Source organism: Toxorhynchites rutilus, chromosome 1, assembly GCF_029784135.1.
Source record: "Toxorhynchites rutilus septentrionalis strain SRP chromosome 1, ASM2978413v1, whole genome shotgun sequence".
Taxonomy (NCBI): Eukaryota; Metazoa; Arthropoda; class Insecta; order Diptera; family Culicidae; genus Toxorhynchites; species Toxorhynchites rutilus.
In genome coordinates this window covers 117,008,807-117,030,205 of record NC_073744.1, presented here as the reverse complement: position 1 = coordinate 117,030,205, position 21,399 = coordinate 117,008,807, and the positions used below count along the sequence as shown (strand labels likewise).

Below are 21,399 nucleotides of genomic sequence, written 5' to 3'. Positions count from 1 at the left end.
TTTTCTTCCCCATTCTTGGAAACTTTTCCTAGTTGCTGGCAGTCCAAAATTTTAATTTGCTTCAATGGGAGCTGTTTAAATCTGCCATCTCCCTCTTTTATTATTTCGCTCGTCAGACCCGTTTCTGTAATCACCCCCGCAATTTCTACGTTATGGCAGGGCACATATACGCGATATTCTATTACAAAACGATTGTCGACAACAATATCGTTAGCGTGCTTCCGATTAGCCACGACAACACGCAGTTTGTTCGGTCTAACCTTTCTAATTTGGACCACGGAGGAATAATATCTGGCCAGATCTTTAGAAATTTGAATGACATTTAGAGATTTTCCTTTTGGTTTGGGCCGGAAGAAAACAACCCATGGGCCAGATCCAGGTGAATCTTCTGGATAGACCTTGACACGAGGAGAGGAAACAACTGAGGGGGAGGACGAGGTCGATTGTTGAGCGGGATCAGGAACAGTAGGGCTGGGAGGCAAGTTCGGGAGTTGATCGGAAGCGGGAGCAGGAGATTGAGGGGGTGAAGAGGAAAGGTTTGCAAATTTTCTTGAGGGGGGCTTGTTTAGGTGACTTAACTCTCCCTCTAAAGAGACATCCGAGGGGGGAACGCGTTTAAGCGACTTTCCAGCTCCCGTAGATATGGAGGGGTAGACAGTGGATTCAATCTCCATGTCAACGGTTCCTTCTTCATCTGCCATTTAAAGTGGCAGATGTACACTTTTCAGTTAATTTTTCAATTTTTTGTTTGTTTTTTCTTTCTTAACCTAATAAACTTAACCTAATAAAATTATTGATACTTATAATGCACACCACACCAGTGCGGATAATCTCCAACGCGTATCAATCCTTCGGTGCAGCTGAACCGGTGTATCGCACCACAGCACGATAATGGTGTCGATGACGAGAGGCGATAAATTCACCAGCACACAGCACACAGCGCCCGCGCTGCACGCCTTCTTCCTCCTGCTTGTTGTGTCCGCTTCAATGCAATCCAGTTACAATCTAGGGAATCCCGTTATTGCGCACAATCACTTGACCAGTCACGAGAATAACGGTATCACTTCAACGATACACGATCACGAAATATATGCGTCCGGCGGCTTCGAACTTAGGAAGACGATGCGTCATTTTTATTAGTACTTATTTGAGATTTCTATGCCAAATAACACGCCTTGAATGCATTCTGAGTGGCAAGCTCTAGAATACGCGTGATCACAGTGCAAGTCAGAGGAAATTTCTTTGACGAAAAATCGATCCCTATAACCTCTATATTCCAAGTTTGATTCCATTTGCTTGATTAGTTCTCGAGTTATTCAGTGCTCTTCCACTCCCCTCCACTCCCTCCGCATAGAGAGGGGGAGGAGTGTCAAACCACCATATAAACATTTCTTGCTCCCAAAAATCTTTACATGCCAAATTTGGTTCCATTTGCTTGATCAGTTTTCGAGTTATGCAGAAATTTGTGTTTCATTTGTATGGCAGCCCCCATTTAGAGAGGGGGGAGGGGTCTCGAACTATCAAAGAACCTTCCCTTGTCCCAAAAAACCCTACATACCAATTTTCATGTCGATCGGTTCAGCAATTTCCGAGTCCATAAGAATCAGACAGACAGACAGAAATCCATTTTTATAGAAATAGATCGCAATTTATATGCTTCTATTCAGAAACATGTCAAGAACATATCATAACTTTAAACATGAATTTAAACAAAATTAGGATCTGTTGTATTTTTTTCAAAGAAAACATGAAAAAGTTGTTGTTAGAAAAACTTTTTACAGTTTTGAGTTAAAATTTTGTAAAAAATCAAGAAAATTTTATGGCCCTTTCCAAAAAGAAGTTTAATTCTTTTTTGAATATTTGGAGTATGCAAAGTTGCTTAAAAAACCCATGTGTTTACACCCACAACCAGTGTTGCCACAGGTACGGATTTATCTGGAAAGGTACAGATTTTTAGTTATTTTTGGTACAGATTCTGTACGGTACAGAGTACAGATTTTCGTCAAAAAGTACAGATTGGTACAGATTCCAGGCTGAGAAACCTGTTTGTTCCAGGCTGAAAAACCTTAACTCACGATGCTAAATAAAGAGCTTATTATAGAGCTATATTTGATCATTCTCACTAATATCTGCGAGGAATCCTAAGTTGCTTCAATGTCAAATGCAAATTAATTTCAAGATCATTTGAAAAGCGGCAACAATATTTAGGTTGGAATAACAGCAGAAGAAATTATCAGAACAATGGACAGCGAAAGGCAGATCGTTTTTAAGGATATTTGTCGCAGTTTTTTTGGTAGAACTGATCATGCAAATGGGAAAAAGATCCGATTTTGATGATGCGACGCTCAAGACAAGACCTTTTCCAATTTGACAAGCATTAATGCTGTGTTAGAAGCGTTTCCAGGATTCTACAATGGGAACATACAAGATCTGGAGAATTAATTCTGTACCCTAATGATACAATTACTCTGTAAGGAAATCACAGTTTCAGAAAACGAGCATATGCAGGATTGGTGGACAAAAATTGGATGTCTAAAATGAATTGACGTTAGTTCGCATTTTCGGTGTTTCGATGTCTTATTTGTGACGTTCTCACTATGTCTCACTTCTCGGCAACTGTCGAGCGACTTTTTTTCTGAATATAATCAGAACAAAAATAAGCTTCGAAATCGGCTTAGCAACGATTCGATGAACGCTATTCATTTTTTTAAGATCAAAAGATTTGATTGAACATCGTGGCGGCAGCTCGAAAATTTGAATAAATTATAGTATGCAATCTAGATTCATCGATCATTCATCGAAATCATCGAAAGAATGACTTGCAAATGGAAATGTAGTATTTGTAGTATTTATTAGCATAAAAAATACGCATTTACGTATTTTTTATGCTAATAAATCAGTTTTATCTCTCTACAACAAATATTTTCGATGGTACAGATTTTTGGAAAAAAAGTACAGATGGGAAAGACTTTTAACCCCTCTGGTACAGATAAAAATGTTACAACACTGCCCACAACGTTTTGCTGACAGCTGAAATGGTGCTGCATGCCCGTTGGAATTAAATTCGTCTTATTTTCATTGACGAAAAAAAATGTTTATTCAATTTCAAATATTTTTTTTCAGAACTGTCTTCCTGTTTTCGATGCGATCATTATTTACTTAACAATTGATCATCAAAGATGAAGGGGAAATTTTTCATTCAAACAAAAATATATCTGTATTGAATGGTCCTACAGGGACGTTGTAGGTATCAAATGAAAGCTTGTTGATAAGGCTAATTGGATATGCTATTCAATTAGTTGGAAAAAAATTGCGTTAGTCTACGAAATCTCTACACCCTTATAAAAAATTAGTCGCTTTTTTAAAGTATATGATAATGATTTTTTTTTTATTTTGGGTAGCTGTCACCCAAAGTACGAAGTTAAAAAAAATGGAAAGAGTCGCGTCAAAATCGGCGCTTTGCCGGGTGATTTGGCCTGAAATTGCTCTATATTCTTGACGTGGGACTAGCAATAGTTACAACTGGACTCTTTCAATAATGAAATTATATAACGCTATTCGTGTATGTGCTCCTTTGTCTCAGATCCATTACATTACCAGATTCAATGCTGAATGGCAAGGTATGGGCTTTCGGCAGTGATAAGAGCTAAACAAAACAGCAACAAAAACAAAGATTGAATAGTTATGCTCATGAAAGAAAAAAAGAACAGATTTGAATTAAGGTATAAAGGTGAATTTAATTAGATTTCTGTTACGTTTGTCTGAAGTTGGATATATTCATTGGAAAAAATACTAAATTGATCAATTAGAAATTTGAGGCAATTGTAAATTGCAAATTGGAGTATTTGGGAGAAGAAGAATTATTGTCCAAATTCGAAGGAAGTCACTAACGTGAGTGGAATCTATTGTATAACTGAATGGATTCAACAATATATTTATTTTACTTAGGAATTAGAAATTACGAGAAAAAAATAGTTTTTTTTTAAATTGATTTGGTGATCGTTTCCTGGGCTCCCAAATAGAAAATCCAACAAATGGAATGGAACTATTTGAACAAAACGAACTATCGGATATGAACTCAAAAAGTATAAAAACTCTTGCAAGCTTCTTGTTTCGTTAATTGTCATTTTTTGGTAAATTGATTTCTTAGCAGTTTTGTGACGGGACTAGGAGCTACTGCATTCGAAACACCTTAGTCCAAACTGGTTTTTAGTTGATGGTTAAGCGCATATGTACTTCTGCTATCGCAGCGTTAGTCTCTATATCTGAAAGCCACAATTCGTATCCCAGCTTTACGAGTAGAATGCATTTTTGTTTGTAATATTCACGCTCAGCAACGAATGATTAAAATTATGCTGGGGATATAAGGGTTAAAACTCAATCAGGTCATTGAATTGTTATTTTTTTGGCGGACGGACGCCGAGACATGCAAATATACGCGAAAGGGAAATGAACTCTCGACTGGTAAATATGAAGACAAAACTGGTTCATAAATATCTCCCCCCGAAAGTATCACAGAACCGAGCGTCATTTTGCATGCCCAAATAATGAGAAAGGTAGGGATGTAGTCTTTGGGGTATAACTTTTACTGCTGATGAGGTCAACAGGTCATACAGTGTGGATCGTTTGTAAGGCCATTCGTTGTGATCACATTAGAAAAATAACGATTCAACGATTCACCATCCTTGATTTTCCAATATATAAATGAGTTCATGAAACTGAAACGATAACAACGCTGCTTTCGTTCCTTTCTCGAAGATGCGTAACAGAAAAAAATTATAAGGGTGTGACCCAGACTGTTAAGGTTTCAAGATCTCGCCACACATCGAATTCATAAAGTTGAAATGAGAACAAGGTAAAGGCTCTTTTGAATACCGTCCCTGGAGGCTTGAAACAGAATATAAGACTATAAGATGATTCAAAACTGCAAGTTTTCTTTTTCTTTTTCATGGAATGCAATTTACAGCATTCTTTCCTCTCTGCAATGTGTGTAAACCAATAGCAGTTTGAATATATTGTGAAGCTTATTTATAAATTACATTATCGAATTAAATACGGAAATTTATTTCGAAATTTTTTCGACTCCTTTCGGAGAGATTCGGCTCCAAATGGAAATCTTTCTAATTCCTGAACAACTACCGATAAACGGGAAAAACACATACAAAACAAAACATAGACGATAAACAAGAGAATTAATTATTAGAATTAATTATTTGAAAGAGATAACACGGATGCACAATAATCATAACAAGGATCAAGCCGTGTGGACCTCAGCTTACTCTCGAATTTCAAATATTGATTTATTCTGTAAGGTTCTCCATAGCTTGAGGTGGTATTTTATGAGGGAAGTCACTAATAAGTTCGTGAAAGCGCCTAAAATATTATTGCTAATATATTTGATTGATGATGCCCCATCCATCGATTTTGATATAAGACGGCTGCTATCAAGAATATGTGTCGACATGACCATATTCTTTATATCGACACGTGTTTCGTGTGATAGTAACGGTCTCAATATGAAAGTTGATGGGCAATCAGTGTAGAAGGTGTACTCAATGTTGTGTTGAATTTTAGTTTCATCCATTTACCGTTACCGTTTACAAACCGTTACTCATGCACACAGTTAACAGTTAAAAGTTACACGAGAGTTGTTCATGTCACACTTCATTAGAAAGCACCTCAACTGACGCGTGCCAATTGCAAATTCGGTCAATGAAAGACTGTTTTTGTATCTTATATCTACCGACTAATCCAAACACGCGAATTTCAAGGTCGCCGGCACTCTGACCAAACACGATTCGATTTGATTCACCGAAAACAAACCACGGGCCAAAACAAAAACCTCTTCGACAACATGCCGAAATGCAATGAGATTATACTGAGAATAATAAATGAAGTATGTTTTACTACGACACTGCAGGCGAATGAATTGGTTCAGAAATTAAATGAAAAGGTGATGTTGTGTCGGGTATTATCTAAAAAGATATTAGCTTTATTCGGAGAAAATTGTAAAAGTTTAAAATCTTTATCGTCTTCGCCGATGTGCATATTATATTGCTTGATAATATAATTGAGTGGCACGTTGAAAGTATTCAGTAGAAACAAACTGTTTGGCAATTAGTCAGTCCCTTTAACTGTGTGATTGATTTCATCAATGGAAGTGTTAAACTATGTCGCTTCCGAGTCATGAATCAAACAGTGCAAGATAAGGCGTCTTTCATGTATCGTTTTGCCGCGTTCTGTCGGCAGGGTTGCCATAATAAAATCTGTTTTTTAATCTATCTATCTTAGTTTTTTTTTTCTCAAAAAATCTGTTGAAATCTGTATTAAATTTATAAGTCCAATTTAGAAGCGAAAGTTTTGCTTTAGTATCATTGATTGGCATAGTTATTATTGATTAGACGATGTTGATGGTTTCCACGTAAAGTCAGCGAGCATATACACTGGAGAGACAAATCAATGCTTCATTGAGGTGTAGGGGAAAAGGGGGAAATTTGGACCACCTAAGCAAATCGCTTAATATTTCCAAACCAATACGGTCTAAATAAAAAATGTTACATTGTATACTGAGCTACACTTGTTTTCTCTCAACAAATAATGTTTAATCATTATATAAAGCTTCAATCTATCAAATATATCATAAAATAAAAGAGATGATTTTTGGACATTAAAATTTGATGCGGGGTGATTTGGACCGTTTGTGGGGTGATTTGGTCCAGTGTGTGTTTCATCGAAAAAAACATACTTATGTTTATGTAAAGTATTTTGGGATAATGTTACAATCAGTAACAATGTTTTGGGATCGATACCAGGTGTCTTGGCCAGATTCCAGACCTGAAAAGTTGGATTGACAACATCTCGAATTCTGCATGAATCTTTTCACTGTATCACTGCTGGTCGAGTATTTTCGAACACTTTTGATGCTTGGTCAAAGAAAATCCGTTCTCGATGGCCTGCGTTGCTTTTTCAAGCTCCTCCTTCTTCCAACGTTGTCTGTCCATCCTCTTATGGTAATTCAGAGGCATCTGGAATCAATTTGACCAAAAAAAAAGTCTCAAACCAGTAGGACCAATTCACCCCACAGAAACGTGACCATGTCACCCCACACAACACGCAAAAATTAAAATGCAATTATGCATATATTCATTTATTGTTATCAAACTTACAGTTTCGCTACATCAAATTGTTCCTCTTCTGTAGGCGAACAGAACTGTACTGCACAATACATGAAAAGTTTGTTTAATAAGCTGGAAAAACTTTAAAACCACTATCGGAAAACTCACATTTTTTGACGATCAAAGTGCTTGCTGTGTTTATGCTCCTGCAGCTTCAACTCCGTAGTAGATATCTTCAGATGTTTCCAGAAATCTCCAAAGTTTGGTCTAGCTACATAAGATTCGATGTATTATTCTTGGCATGTTCTGCTCAAAAGAGTAAGATGAAGTGATCTGGTTTCCGAATTAATATGAGTGAATTCGGGTGTTTCAGTTTGTTTTGTTCAATTTTCGGTCGTAGTTGAATTACCTAGAGAACCTAGAGAACTTACCTAGAGAATGCTAGGTGAATCTCTCTAGGTGAAACAGTGTTATTTATTTATCGCAACGCTTACCTAACACCTCGGGTCTTGGTCTCTGTCCCTGTCGTTAAGCCTATGGAGACTACACGGGGGGAATACGGTGTACAGCAGCAACGAAAGGAGTGCCTGGCGTATCAGGATCGATGCCAGTAAGATCCTGATTACGACATACTGATATGATATGGAAAACGGACACAACACGAAAACGAACAACATGCGACGCTAAAAGCTGACAGTCGTACTATTCTGCTCCCTGAGTAAGTAAGGGTGACACCTTCCTGAAATGGCATATGGGATAATAGTGCCGTTGCCCCCGTCCCGTCAAATACCTTGGCAGGACTCCGATTACGTTTGAAGCTCGTCTAGGCTTAAGCACTAGGTACTAGGATCAGACGCTACATTCCTGACTTAAGGCCCGTATCAACCCTTGCATGGCCTCATAGATAACCATGGGATCACAAAAAGGTGACTATGTATAACGGACGGAGCTGGCGGCTCGGAGTTGGGACCCAACCAAAACGGAAACAACCATCAATAACAACGAAGAATGAAGAAACAATACGATGGACGTACCAAGTCAACCACCAGTAACCAGAAACAGTACCAAGTCAGTCGTTCACTAAAAGTAGAAAGCTGCTGCGATCACCACTCAACCGAGTGGAAACACCAAGCTCCAGTGGCAGTAATGGAGGAATACCTGAGACTCAGTAAAGTCGGGGGATCAATCCTCTGTTCCTCTGTCCAGCAGTAGTTTAATCGAGGAGGGAGGGCTCACTGGATATAGCATTCTGAGCACAATTATGATGAGGGTCAGAGAACTTGACACCTTCGTACAGGACAATTCCAAAGTACATAAGAAGATCAAGTCCAGCATGTCGTCTAAGAGTCTAAGATCTCTCTTGGGACGTGCTATGAAGAAGCACGATGGACTTGTCGAAAGAACGAAAACCGCCGAGAAAGCACTCGTGGAAGCGTTACAGAGATCCAGCTGGACAGATGACACCAAAGATTCCTCGGAACCGCTCGGAAAAAAGGAAAAAGGATTCACTAGCAGAAGAAGAATTGTCTAAAAAACGCCAGGACTACCACGACGACCAAGGCGAAGAGCTGGGTGACAGCGACGACCAGAGCGGCACCGACAACCAGAGAAACGAATAGCTGAAGAGAAACCCACAAATCATCATCAGTTGATATGCACCTCCTAGATGGACGATGGACCAGTTCCACTACATGCTGGATGTTCTCACCGAAGAGCTCACCGAACAAAGACCAGTCGTTATAGGAGGGAAATTCAATGCTTGGGCAGTAGAGTGGGGAAGCAGATGCACCAACGCCAGAGGAATTAGCTTGCCAGAAGCTCGGGCCAAGTTGGATGCGACCCTGTGCAACGAGGGTACCACTAGTACCTTCCGCAGAGATGGTCATGAGTCCATCATCGACCTGACTTTCTGTAGTTCGTTGTTAATGACGAAAATGAGGTGGAAGGTATGCGAAGGATACATCCACAGTGACCATCAAGCCATCCGTTGTACCATTGGTCAACGAAACTTCGTGGCAGTACAGATACATAGAACATGGCCGCGCAGGTGGAACACAAGAACCTTTGACAAGAATCTTTTCGTCGAAGCACTACGCGCGGAGAACGACGTCTTGAACATGGACGCGGAGTGCTAGGAAAAGCATGTGATACAACAATGCCAAGAAAAAGGGAACCCAGGTATAAGCGCTTGTAGTCGTAGTAGTTATTGGTGGAGTAAGTCACTTGGCGTGCTTCGGGCCAGCTGCATTAGCGCCGGATCGATAGAAGGTACAAAAACTAGTACTGTTGCCCAAACTAGGGAAAACGCCGGGTGACCAAGCATCGTATAGACCCATATGCCTACTAGACACTTTTGGGAAACTTCTGAAGAGAATCATCTTCAACATGCTGACGGAATGCACAGAGGGAGCTCGTGGATTATCCATTTCGGATTTCGGAAAGAGATGCCATTCGCATAGTGGTCAAAAGAGCTTACAAAGCATCCAAACAGAAGTGTAGAGGAAACAGATACTGCGCAGTGATAACGATCGACGTTAAGAACGCGTTCAATAGTGCCAACTGGGAGGCCATCGCGACTGCGCTCCAATAAGGTGTGATTACTGACATGTCAGAAATGTTATTGAAATTAAATTATCATCAACTCATAATAATATTAGTTTTATAACAGTACTTGTGTTTGGTATTCGTTTAAATTTAGGAGGTTGAATTTTTTTTCAATATGACAACGCATCAGCATTTGTGCTTGCAAAGTTAAGGTAACTCGTTTCATATCTCCCTATCCTCCAAACTTGGCTCTCTCTTTACCTTACTACCTTACTACCATTTGTTTCCCAATTTGGAGAAATGGTTGGTGGGAAAAAGATTTTATTCTAACGAAGAAGTGATTGCAGAAGCGTTGTGCTATTTTTCAGAGTTGGACAAATCCTATTATATCTTTAAATGAACCAGAATTCCGGGATAGGAATTATATGCCTCCTTCGAAAGAGTACCCCCAAAAGACTTAGAAAGCGCCTTGGATAACTGTCACTATTCAAATTCGTCAAATTTGCGTTACAGTGGTTCCCAAGTTCTCAAGTGATATATAGTTCTCAAGGATCAGGCCAACACCCTGATCTAAGTCAAATCGAAGAATATTGATTCATTGTGAAAAGCAAACTGAAAAAGGGTGGAAATAAAGGGGTTTAGAGCAGGAGTTCAAGCGAAATAATGAGATTTGCTGGTTCAAAGGATGATGGGCCGTGTTTGGGGCAAGTCTAGGGAAATTTGCTATGGTAAGCACTATATCGGGAACAATGGTCGTATATTTAGCGAAAAGATTTGCGTGCCCACATTTTTTCGTGTTCAGAATGCTCTTTGATCGAAGACTCCCCGGATTCGTATGCTACATCACATGGTCGTGATTCGGATAGGGCATCATATAAAATCACATTCATACTCAAACATAAAAAAACGTTGTGTAAAAAATTTAATTTGTAATTTTATTAATAGCTTTTTGAAAATACTTCGAAAAACATTTTTTTAATAGAATAGGAAACTGCGGAAATAATATTGACTAGTGTCCATTTCGTTGCTATTATTTTAGCGTTCATTTCATAAGTTAAGGTACATAGTCCGAATGTTCAGTACGTATGGGAACTTTGCATGCTCTTATCATTAAGCAAGTAAAAGCTAAACATTTAACCTTATTATCTTTAGCAATTGTGCAGATGAATTCAACAAATAATCAGCAATCTTAGACCATCCATACAACCGCTCGTTGCAGTAGATCAGCTTGTTTATGGTTGTCCTTCAATTGCAAATTTATGTTCTTGTTTGAATATTTTATCTTTTTGTCTAAAACGTTCCGTTGACGTCAAACAACCTTTCGATGTAACCTCAAGGCGTCATCTTCTCGGGCAATTCGAGTGACTCGATGTTCAATCATCTATACAGACGATTCATAGATCACAATTTGTACCACCTTGGGTGGAGATTTGTTTTCATGTTTCTCCTTTATATCCTGGAGAATGGCGTTTGTTATTGCTTCTAGCGCCGCCATTTCCCCTGAGTCATTCTTTTTGCCGCCATGGCGTCGCGGCATCGATACCACGGTTAGAACTCGTCTCAGATCATTGTGTAGGGCAGTTACATCGATTCCCGTGCCTGCTGATTCCCCCAAACGGCGGAGGGTTTCCGCAAGTGGTCCGGAAAGAGCCTGCAATTGTGTTCATTTTAATTGCGTTCATTTGGTTTTTATTTATCTCTTACTTGTAGTTTGTGCCAGCTCTGAGCATACTGTCGCCTTACGAGTTCAATGATCGTAGAAGTTAACGCTAATCCGACGAGGATATATAGAGTACACAGTAACATATAGTTGGGTTTACCTGTGTGAAAAGACTATGAAGCAGACGGACGAAAAATCTGAATATAATCTTACTTGGCACTAAATCTCCAAATCCTATCGTAGTCATAGTGATGAAACAGAAATAGTATCCATCGAAGAAATTCCAATCCTCCTCCCAAAGTAGGAGCAATCCGGTACCCGCCGCTAAGTACACTCCCAAGAAGCATACGGCTCCCACAGCATAGAGCCACTTTTTGTCGGCCATTTTCACCCCGGCGTCGGGACAAAATCCTGTAACACAGAGTAAAATGCGTAAACATTTTCATAACGAAGGGAAACGTGAGATTTCAACTGCTGCTCCTCGTGTGATACCCACTTGCGAGGGGAACTATAGACTTCCAGTGTTTTGCAACAGCGGAAACGGCAGTGGCAAAAAGACGTCCCCAATCTGCAATTACCGATAACGTGAGTGGGATGCCGACTAGAGCAAAGAGTATGCAGAAGACGCGGCCCCAGAGCGTTACCGGCACGATATTCCCATAACCTGGCGGAACGGAACGGAAATAAAGTGAATCGTTAGTGCACAATTTAGCATGGCAAACGTGTGCGAAAATAGAACTCATCGGTGAATGATGAATGATGGATTTCATCCAAAGCATGGTAATGTGCCAGAAGAAGTAAATCAAACTGAGCGAAACTTAGGGGTGACAGATTGAATTACTCGCGAAGTAAATGGTGCTACTAATTAGTTTTTATTAAACATGACATGCAATAAGTTGGTTAATAATTCATTAACCCTTTTATGAGAAAACTGTCCATTGATTGATATTCAGGCATACCGATTGTGGTGAGAACTGTTGATGCAAAGAATACCGCTTGTAGGATGCTCCATTTCTCAGATCCAACCGGGAAATTATTTTCGACATCAATCGAAAGGCCACCTTGGGCAGCATCCTGTACAACCTGCTCTGGGGGAAAAATCAAATAAGTATGTTCACAAATCGTGTCGATCTTCATACCTTTTCGTACTTTTCCAGTTCAAGTGAAAGTAGAATATCCAGATTAGTCAAGTCAGTGTTGTTTGTGATGGAATAAATGAACTGTTCACGTTGCTTAATGAGCGTTTCTCTCAGGTCTTTAATTCTGGCCACTTCCGCTGGAAGTTCTAGTTCCCTGAATATCTGAAATTGGATAAATAATTAGTATGACGTAAACATCATATTCATGGGTTTTTGAAAACAGTCGATTTAATGTATATTCATTGGACAATAAGTCAAACAGTTAAACTGAGACGTCACAACCGAACGAATAAAAGAAAACGCAAATTAATCGTTAATTTATGAAAAAAAGGGAAGCGTTGTCCAATAACCGCTTGTGTGTCTACAATGCTTGCATTTCAAGGTGAAGTGACAAACAAAGTCTTTAGAGGATTACCCGAACTTTTCCACTGTTTATTTTTATTATCAATAAAATCCTCGTAGTTTTGTTAGAAGGTACATGACTCATCTTGATTTTGTCTGTGTCTAATGAAATCAATATTATTGCTCAATGGTAGAATTTTGACCTCTTTGAGCTTTCAACAACGACGTAGGTAGAAAGGTCAGCAAAACGAGCTTGCTCGCTGGAGACGCAGTTATATTCGTTGTGATATATTCTGCGAAATTGTTGCATAAATAATAACGTTTTAAAGTAACAGCCAATACCAAAGTTTGTGTTGTTTAATGATATTAAGCTGCTATACTCAACCTGCGATTCGCGGGCCGTATGTGGCCCGGCGAGTTCTTCTGGTTGGCCCATCTGCTGTTAATTTATTTTAAGCTATTTTATATGTTTAATTGTAACGATAATCTAAGAAATAGTTACCATTTTTATAACGTAGGACTATGTCTTTCTGTAGTGGTGCCAAATCAGATAACAGGATACGTTATTATGAAACAGAAATAGCGTTGCAGCGTTCTTTCTACTGACAATGTGGATAAAGAAAATATTGTAAATTAGACTTCGAGTATAAACAAGCTATTCGCGATTTCACAAAACTCTCGATTCATCAGTCACCGCCGTACCACTTTTAACCGTTAATATGCATCAAAAAGAGACTGATTATCCTACATGAATTGATCACAGTCATGAATATTCATCCAGAAACAAGAAAAATGAGTTATCGATCATTGAGTGGTGTTGGTGGTTATAACAACCATGCATACTTGGCCAGTGGAGTGTAAATTTCGAAAACGAGAGTGTTACATTGTGGCTGCAAGGATACGAGCGTTAGCAACTCTTTGCTGGCTGAGACAAGTCGCAAGGCAATCACTTTCGAAAGATAAAAAGGTATATGCGTGATGTTTGTGATCTATTGACCCAACTTTTCCTTGGCTCAAAAACTGCGTTGAAAGTAAACTATTGAGATCACAAAAATGTATAAATTTTGGTGAAATCACAAAAATCAATAAATAAAAAAAATCAAATAAAAAAATTTAAATATGGTCAGCGGTTGATGCATGTCGTCGAATGGCGTTGATACGTCGGATTTCCATTATCCACAGTCAGTTGTGTCATCATATGCCCCACGGTTTTATTCTAGTTTCATAAAAGCCCTAGATTAATGAAGTAAGGGGTGTGATAGCTGTTAACTTCTACTTGCCGAATTATTTTTTAGCTTTCAGTACGTTATCTGTATTATTATTATGTTTGATCACATTGAAACAGTTTAACTCAAAAAGTTTTTTTCACTTATTTTATTTTAGATTGGGATGCATTTAAAATATGATTAGCAGTAAACAAAAGCAAAACAATGTTTGCAACCTTTTGTTCATTAAGGTGCGTGTTCGGATTACTAGGTATAATGATGATGATGATGTTTTGAATAAGAGAAGCTTTCTTAGATTCTCCGACTTCCTCAGTTCATTTGCCTCTAGCCTTGAAAAAGGCCAGTTTGGAAAACTAAACTAAGCACTCGGCCTTGAGAAAGACTATTTAGAAAGCCTCGCAACCGCTGCCAGCATTGTTTCCGGTTAAAAGTACCGTCAAAGTGCAGCGCATTTCAAGTCGGATGTGAAGAAGGTATTTGTCAGCGCTGCGTTCTTCGGTGAAAACCGAAGATGCAAAATTTATTTCGCATCTGTTGCTATCAACGTCGCCACTCCGCACCACACCTGAGTGTTCTACTATCAAATGTTTGTACTAAAGAGTTTCATTCTTGAATTTCTGTAATATTTGTTTCTCGCCGATCATAATTTCGTAATCCTTTGTGAACAGTGCGGTCATGTCGAAGCCAACACACTTATTTTTTTTCGCCCCGCGATACGATGACTAGCACATGTTTGTCGCTATTGTCGCTATTTTGACAGCTATCAGGTGCTTTGTGTTTCGTTTGATTTGCTTTCTCATCGTGAGTTGACTCAAACTGAACTACGCCTGTAAATTATGTGAATTGATTACGAAAACCATTGCTCAGTTTGAAAAACTCGTTGCGGAATTTCACAATAAAATTTTGTTCGGCGAAGGAGCTCATTTTTTGCTCAAAGGATACGCCAACAAGCAAAACTATCAGATTGTAAGTGAAGAAAATCCGCCAGACGTTGCTGAAACACTTTTACATCCTGAAAAAGTCTCTGTTTAGTGCGCTTTATGGGTTGATGGAATAATTGGTCCGTCTTGGACAATTCCCTGACAGAACAGTTAATGACCACTGCAGAGTTACGATCATCGATTTTTTGGTAGCACAACTGACAACTATCATTGTGGAGGAATTACAACCGTACAACATACCACAACCCAGCTGTAACAATTGATCTATTGAAAGAAACTTTTGAAGAACGAAATCAATGGACCCATGGATTTGTCTTGAAGATGACCGTTGGGTTGAATTGTGAGGATATGTGAAATCTCTGATCTAACGATAAGCCGCAGACGAGTGATGTGATCGAAAATTGAACTTTTTCCGAGCCAGTCGAGATAGCCAAATGTCGGAAATCATATTATAATGAACTTGACAAAGAACTATCTGTTAAAGAAAGGCAATGCCATTCATGCCATTCCATTTCTGTTTTTCACCTCTAGCCCTTAGAAGGGCCCTTATGCCTTCTTCACCTGTCTTGAGAATGACAATAAACTCGACGCTCTCCAGGAACGATGTTGCTTCGATGACCACCAAACGAGAAGTGGTGCGGCTTCAAAAGAACGAACAGATGGCTGATTTTGTTGCCTGCGATTCAGATTTTCAGTGATGGCAGAGTTATCGCTTCAAGAAGCTATGAACGACTGTTACAAGCGAATTGAATTTTGAATTTAAACCACTCAAAATGCCCAACACGTTGAGCCTCGAATTGTCCTTGCGTTTGCACGATATCAGTGTCGGTCCCAGCTCCCAACGATACTTATCATATAAATAGGAAATAGTAATAAATTCGACTAGAAAGCAGTAACATTTGGTAAAACATCTGAAAACAAACCATATATATTTTGTTTATTTAAGTTTTTTATAACGGTCGGTCGGACGGTCGGTCGATAATTATTCCGGGCAAAACTGCAGTAATTATTGATTCCCACTGCCTGCCGCCTCATGGAAAATTTCGAGCGAACGCCAGTCGACGGTCTCATGATGTATTACCAGATCGTCCGTGGCCTGAGGACGAAGATAGACGACTAGTTTTTGACAGCTGTTGATTCCAACTACGATGTCATAGTTCTCACCGAAACCTGGCTCGATGAGCGAATTAATTCATCACAATTGTTTGGCAGTGTGTATACTGTATTTCGTAATGACCGTAATTATCTGAATAGTTCCGAATCACGCGTAGGTGGAGTCTTGATTGCAGTTTCAAACCGGCATAGTTGCTGTCGCGACACTACTCCGGTTTGTTCATCTCTCGAGCAGTTATATGTCAAAATGACGACACCTCACGGATCGTTAAGTGTTGGAGTAATATACCTTCCTCCTGACAGGGAATTAGATTCCATCAGCATCAACAGTCACATCAGTTCGATTGGTAGTGTACTGTCACGGCTAGAACCGAATGGCCTGGCTCTAGTTCTTGGCGATTACAATCAGTCTGCGTTAACTTGGAACGTCACTGCAAAAGATCATCCCACCATTGATGTCCTACATTCGAACATTCCGGCTTCCTGTTGAACACTCCTGGACGGTTTCAGTCTGCATAACCTAACGCAAATCAACAAGATTATGAATATTAACTATCGAAAGCTTCTGAACCCTTGATCTGCATCGACAATCACCACCCCGCATTGGAAATTCATATTAATTTATCGATGCCCGTTCGCTTTGACAATACAGATGATGTGCGTGAACTTGACTTTCGAAGAACTGATTTCGTTGCATTGCGTCAGTTATTTGCCCAGGCAGTTCCTGGACTGGACTTTACAATAGATGAAGCCGTTAACTATTTCGAGGAGATCGTGGGCCGACCTATATCTGATTGCGTACCTTTGAGCGGACCTGCTCCGAAGTCTGCTTGGTCCAATACGTCTATATGTCAATACGTCTCCTGAAACGACTGAGATCAAAGGCGCTCCGCAAGTAATCTACGACATAATCCAAAGCAGTTCTGGTCGTTTGTGAGGACAAAAATGAAGGAGCATGGGCTGCCTGTGGAGATTCACTTGGGTAATAGAACTGCCTGCACCTCACTGGAAAAATGTAAACTACTGTGTGAGCACTTCAAAGGAGCCTTCAACGATTACTTCGCCTCGTCGACCCAAATTAATCATGCGGTAAGGGACACACCTAGAAATATTTTCGATTTGATATTATCACGATCTCATCAGTCAGCGTCGAATCTGCCATCAAAAAACTGAAATTCTCCAACGCTGATGGTCCCGACGGAATTCCCTACTGTGTTCTGAAGAATTGCTCTTTTGAGCTTATAACTCCGCTGTCGAAACTATTCAATATTTCGTTGCAGTAGGGTGTGTTTCCAACACGTTGGAAATCATCATTCATGTTTCCGGTTTTTAACAAAGGAGACAAACAGAACGTCGAAAATTATCGAGGGATTTCAGTCTCAACCAATCTTGTTCCTTTCGTTTCGCTTTGCCTCAGGAATATTGGGACCTCAAGGCTGCTTTCGACAGGATCGATTACACTATACTGTTGGCTAAACTTGAGAAGCTTGGTATATCTCCAAGACATACTCGTTGGTTCAAGTCTTACCTTACCAATTGGATCGGATAATTTCACCAACAGCTCTGGAGTACCTCAAGGCAGCAACCTTGGACCCTTGCTTTTCTCTATATTCACGAACGAGATCGGATTGATCCTTCCAATTGGTAGTCGATCGTTCTACGCGGATGATGTTAAAATATTTATGACAGTTCGAAACTCAGCAGATTGCTTGCGACTACAACACTTGATAGACACCTTTGTAGAGTGGTGCTCAAGAAATTTTCTGACACTAAGTGTACAAAAATGCAGTTTCATAACATTTCACCGAAAACTGAAGCCAATAACGTTTGCATACACGATCGACTATCAACCTTTGCTACGTGTTGGAAAAATAATTGATCTCGGTATTACGCTTGTCTCTGCCTTAATATTTAAGCCGTATTACTCGGACATAATAAATAGGGCTAACAAGCAACTCGGATTCATCTTTAAAATCTCCGACGAGTTTCGTGATCCTACCTGTTTGGAAGCACTGTTCGATCGATTCTGGAATTCAGCGAGGTGGTTTGGTGTTCTTATCATACAGTGTGGATTGCAAGGATTGAAGCCGTTCAGAAGAAATTCGTCTGTTATGCCTTTCATGGAATGACCCAAACAATCTACCACCATACGAGGCCCGTTGTCAGCTGCTAGGACTGGAAACACTTGATTCTAGAAGAAATGTTAGCCAGGCAATGTTTGCAGCTGAAGTGTTACTGGGCGAAGTTCTGTTCTTGTGCTCTTGCGGAGCTAAATATTTATGCACCTGAGAGAGCACTTCGTTCAAGAAGTTTTTTTCATCTTGGATCCCGTTTCACAAACTTCAGCTTGCATGACCCAATTCGCTTCATGTCAGTCCGGTTCAATGAATTTTATGGATAATTCGACTTCAACCTATCTGCTGAAGCTTTTCGTTTTCGGATTCTACGAGGATTACTGGATCAAGAGTGAATGTCGAAAAAAGACGCTTCCTGCGATGGATTATGCAAACTTTTTTTTAATTTTTTTTTAAGTTGTTGATGTTATCTTTGTTTTGACTACTAAATGTTTTCATGTGCTTTGTACAATGTATAACATCTGAGTGTGTTTTTTTACCATTTTCAATGTGACAACTAACAGTCAGATGAAATTAATTGAGAAATAAATAAATAAAAAAAGGGTCATGTTTGATTTCCAGTAATTGTTTCCCTTTCCGCTTTTGATCAGTAGTTATTGTCATAAGATGGTAGAAGAGGTTCTCGTTACCAGAAATTTGAAATTCCTAATGTAACTATACAAATCAACCACCTGTCCGTCTTACCCGCACCTTCCCTACATATGTTGGCAACAATTCAAAATCACAATTTTCATCATATGATCAATTTTAATGACGATTAATTTTTAATGAGGGCGTATGCAGATACATTGAGACTCGAAACATTGATTGGAACTCGATGTCTGATTGATTATATATTGATTGAATATCATTTCAAATAAATCGTTAACAAAAATTACTCAAAAATTGAATTTAATGTTACAATTTTTTGACGTAGGATTACGTCTTTCGGGAACATATTGGGGTACAAATTGAAAATCGAAAATCGAGCACATCGTGAAAATTGTCCAATTTCAAACGCTTATTGCTCAGTCATTTCACCTCAGTCACCAAAAACCTCATAATTTTTGCGTCAATAAATTTCGGCACTCCATAACAATTTTTTACATTAAATCAAATAATATATGTCATGGAACTAACTATCGAATAATTGGAAAATCTCGACCCCTATCCTAAAGGAAATACCCGCTTCTAATTGGTAGAAATTGACGACACATGCGGTAGCTCATGTACTTACAATTATTGGTCAATTATTTCCTGATGGATTTACGAGATATTTGCATCAATCGATCTGAGCACTCCATAACAATTCATCACAATTGATAAAATAATATATCATATGAGACTAACTAGCATATAATCAAAAAATCTCCAAATGGAAATACCTCGTTCTGATTGGTCGAAATTGAAGATACGGAGAAATCGGCACATCAAAGTATAGGGAACTTTTGTTCCCACCGAAGTGTATTACCTAAGAGAAACATCAAAACCAAGCTGCCTGGGGGAAATCGGCATTGCAAATACATGAAAGTAGGATGAGCTTTTGTTTCCACCGACATGTATTCTCTAACAGAGATTTCAAATCCAACGTGTCTGAGGAAAATATTGCTCAATGTAACTAGCGTGGGCATTGCTGATTGCTTACGTGCTGGCGAATAAGTAGGAAGCGATGAATGAATGTTTGTTTTTTTAAATTTTCGTTCCAATAAGAATCTTGGATCGATGGATTAATTGAAGAATGATATTTCAATGAACTGAATAGAACTTATGTTTGATAGAATATAAATAAAATTTTAATTTGGAACTTTTATGTTGGTTGTTTCGCGAAATTTCATATTAATGACCGATATCAATGTCCAATTGAAATTTACATTGAGGCATGTAGCATCGTGTTCCGTTGGGTTTAAGGCGAAAATGGAAATGGGTTGAGTAAACACTCAGAAAGTTATAATTATGAATGAAATTACCTTTTCCATTTCAAATATATTTTCTCTATAATAAAATAATTTTTTTTTCTGGTGAGAAAACTTGATAATTGTGTTTGATAATGATAATTATCTTATATAACATTGATAATGATTTTTTCTTTATTTCATCCATACATAACACAGGAACCAGCTCATCCAGGGCCACAGAGGGCGGCTTTCATCATATCTCATTCACTCGGTTATGGACATTGGTGGATTGAACAGACAATACCTAACAACCAGACAAAACGGCCCTTTTCAGGGCCACCAAATCACTATCGAAGAGTTTAACAATGTAATTCTTCAAACATATCCAAAATCAGCATGTAACAGATAACCTAACGGAATTCTACGTCAACTATGCGGTCGTTTCTCGGACACAACCCTCCTGTGACTTTTTTATATCTTAACACGTTCATCCCGGTGGCTCGAGCTAGACGGTCTCATCGTTATTGTGTCATTGTGTCATGATTTGTAGCATGTAACAACAAACGAATGCCACTGGGGAAATGACTTTTGCAAGATCATAGTTGAACAAGCGAAAGTAAACTATTCAGAAAAACGTTCAATCGGCAAACACTGCCTGTAATAGCTTCCATCCGATGGAGCAAAAAGCATTAAGCGCAGCCGCCAGTGGACGAGGAGCATGAATTACAGCTGCATACGCTCTTCTAAAAAATCAGTCGAAATAAAAGTTTGTCATACGCTAATGAAAATTGTGATTTTATCTAGTTACCACAACCTGCAGAAGGTTTGAAAACTTTGCGGTCGTATTATAATGGAACATGGGTATCGTACTGGTCGTAATTATTTTTACTTGAAAAAGCAGTGATGTATAACTTTGTGAGATTATATGCAGTATATTCATAACTTGTGAGATTATGATAGATGAACTTAATAATTTTTTTTTGTAAACTTCAGATAAGTATTTACTAAACAAGTGTTTCAATGTGTTACTTGCATATAAAGAATACGTGTAATTTTTTTTCTTCGCGTGATATTTTTCGAAACATTCCCTAAAATGCAGCCCTGGTTTTCGCATATATCACAAAAATAATTAGTTTGGTGTCTTCCATCTTTAATCTTTCTGTTTGAACACACAGAACAATGCTCTTCACATCTACACATTGCCGCAATGCATGAAATGTTGCATTAAGCCTTTCCTCAAGCATGGGTAACAACTTTTGTTTATACTGCGTACCGTTATTTATTATTCAAAGAAGCACCGTTTTGATTCG

At 38.9% G+C, this 21,399-nt stretch overlaps 2 protein-coding genes across 2 annotated transcripts in view; both read right to left on the bottom strand.

The window, feature by feature from the left end:
• Window positions 1–21,399, bottom strand: part of LOC129761691 (ragulator complex protein LAMTOR3 homolog) — a 305,844-nt gene that overhangs the window by 162,783 nt on the left and 121,662 nt on the right. The window lies entirely within an intron of this gene.
• The window catches only part of LOC129761651 (TWiK family of potassium channels protein 7), a 69,589-nt gene continuing 58,813 nt past the window's right edge, over window positions 10,624–21,399 (bottom strand). The window contains exons 2-7 of the mRNA XM_055759386.1: window positions 12,459–12,620; window positions 12,279–12,402; window positions 11,816–11,983; window positions 11,533–11,730; window positions 11,364–11,479; window positions 10,624–11,310 (exon numbers count right to left, since the gene is read on the bottom strand). Of these exons, the coding sequence (XP_055615361.1) occupies window positions 11,041–11,310; window positions 11,364–11,479; window positions 11,533–11,730; window positions 11,816–11,983; window positions 12,279–12,402; window positions 12,459–12,620 (1,038 nt within the window). The 3' untranslated portion in view covers window positions 10,624–11,040. The remainder of the gene's footprint in view (window positions 11,311–11,363; window positions 11,480–11,532; window positions 11,731–11,815; window positions 11,984–12,278; window positions 12,403–12,458; window positions 12,621–21,399) is intronic.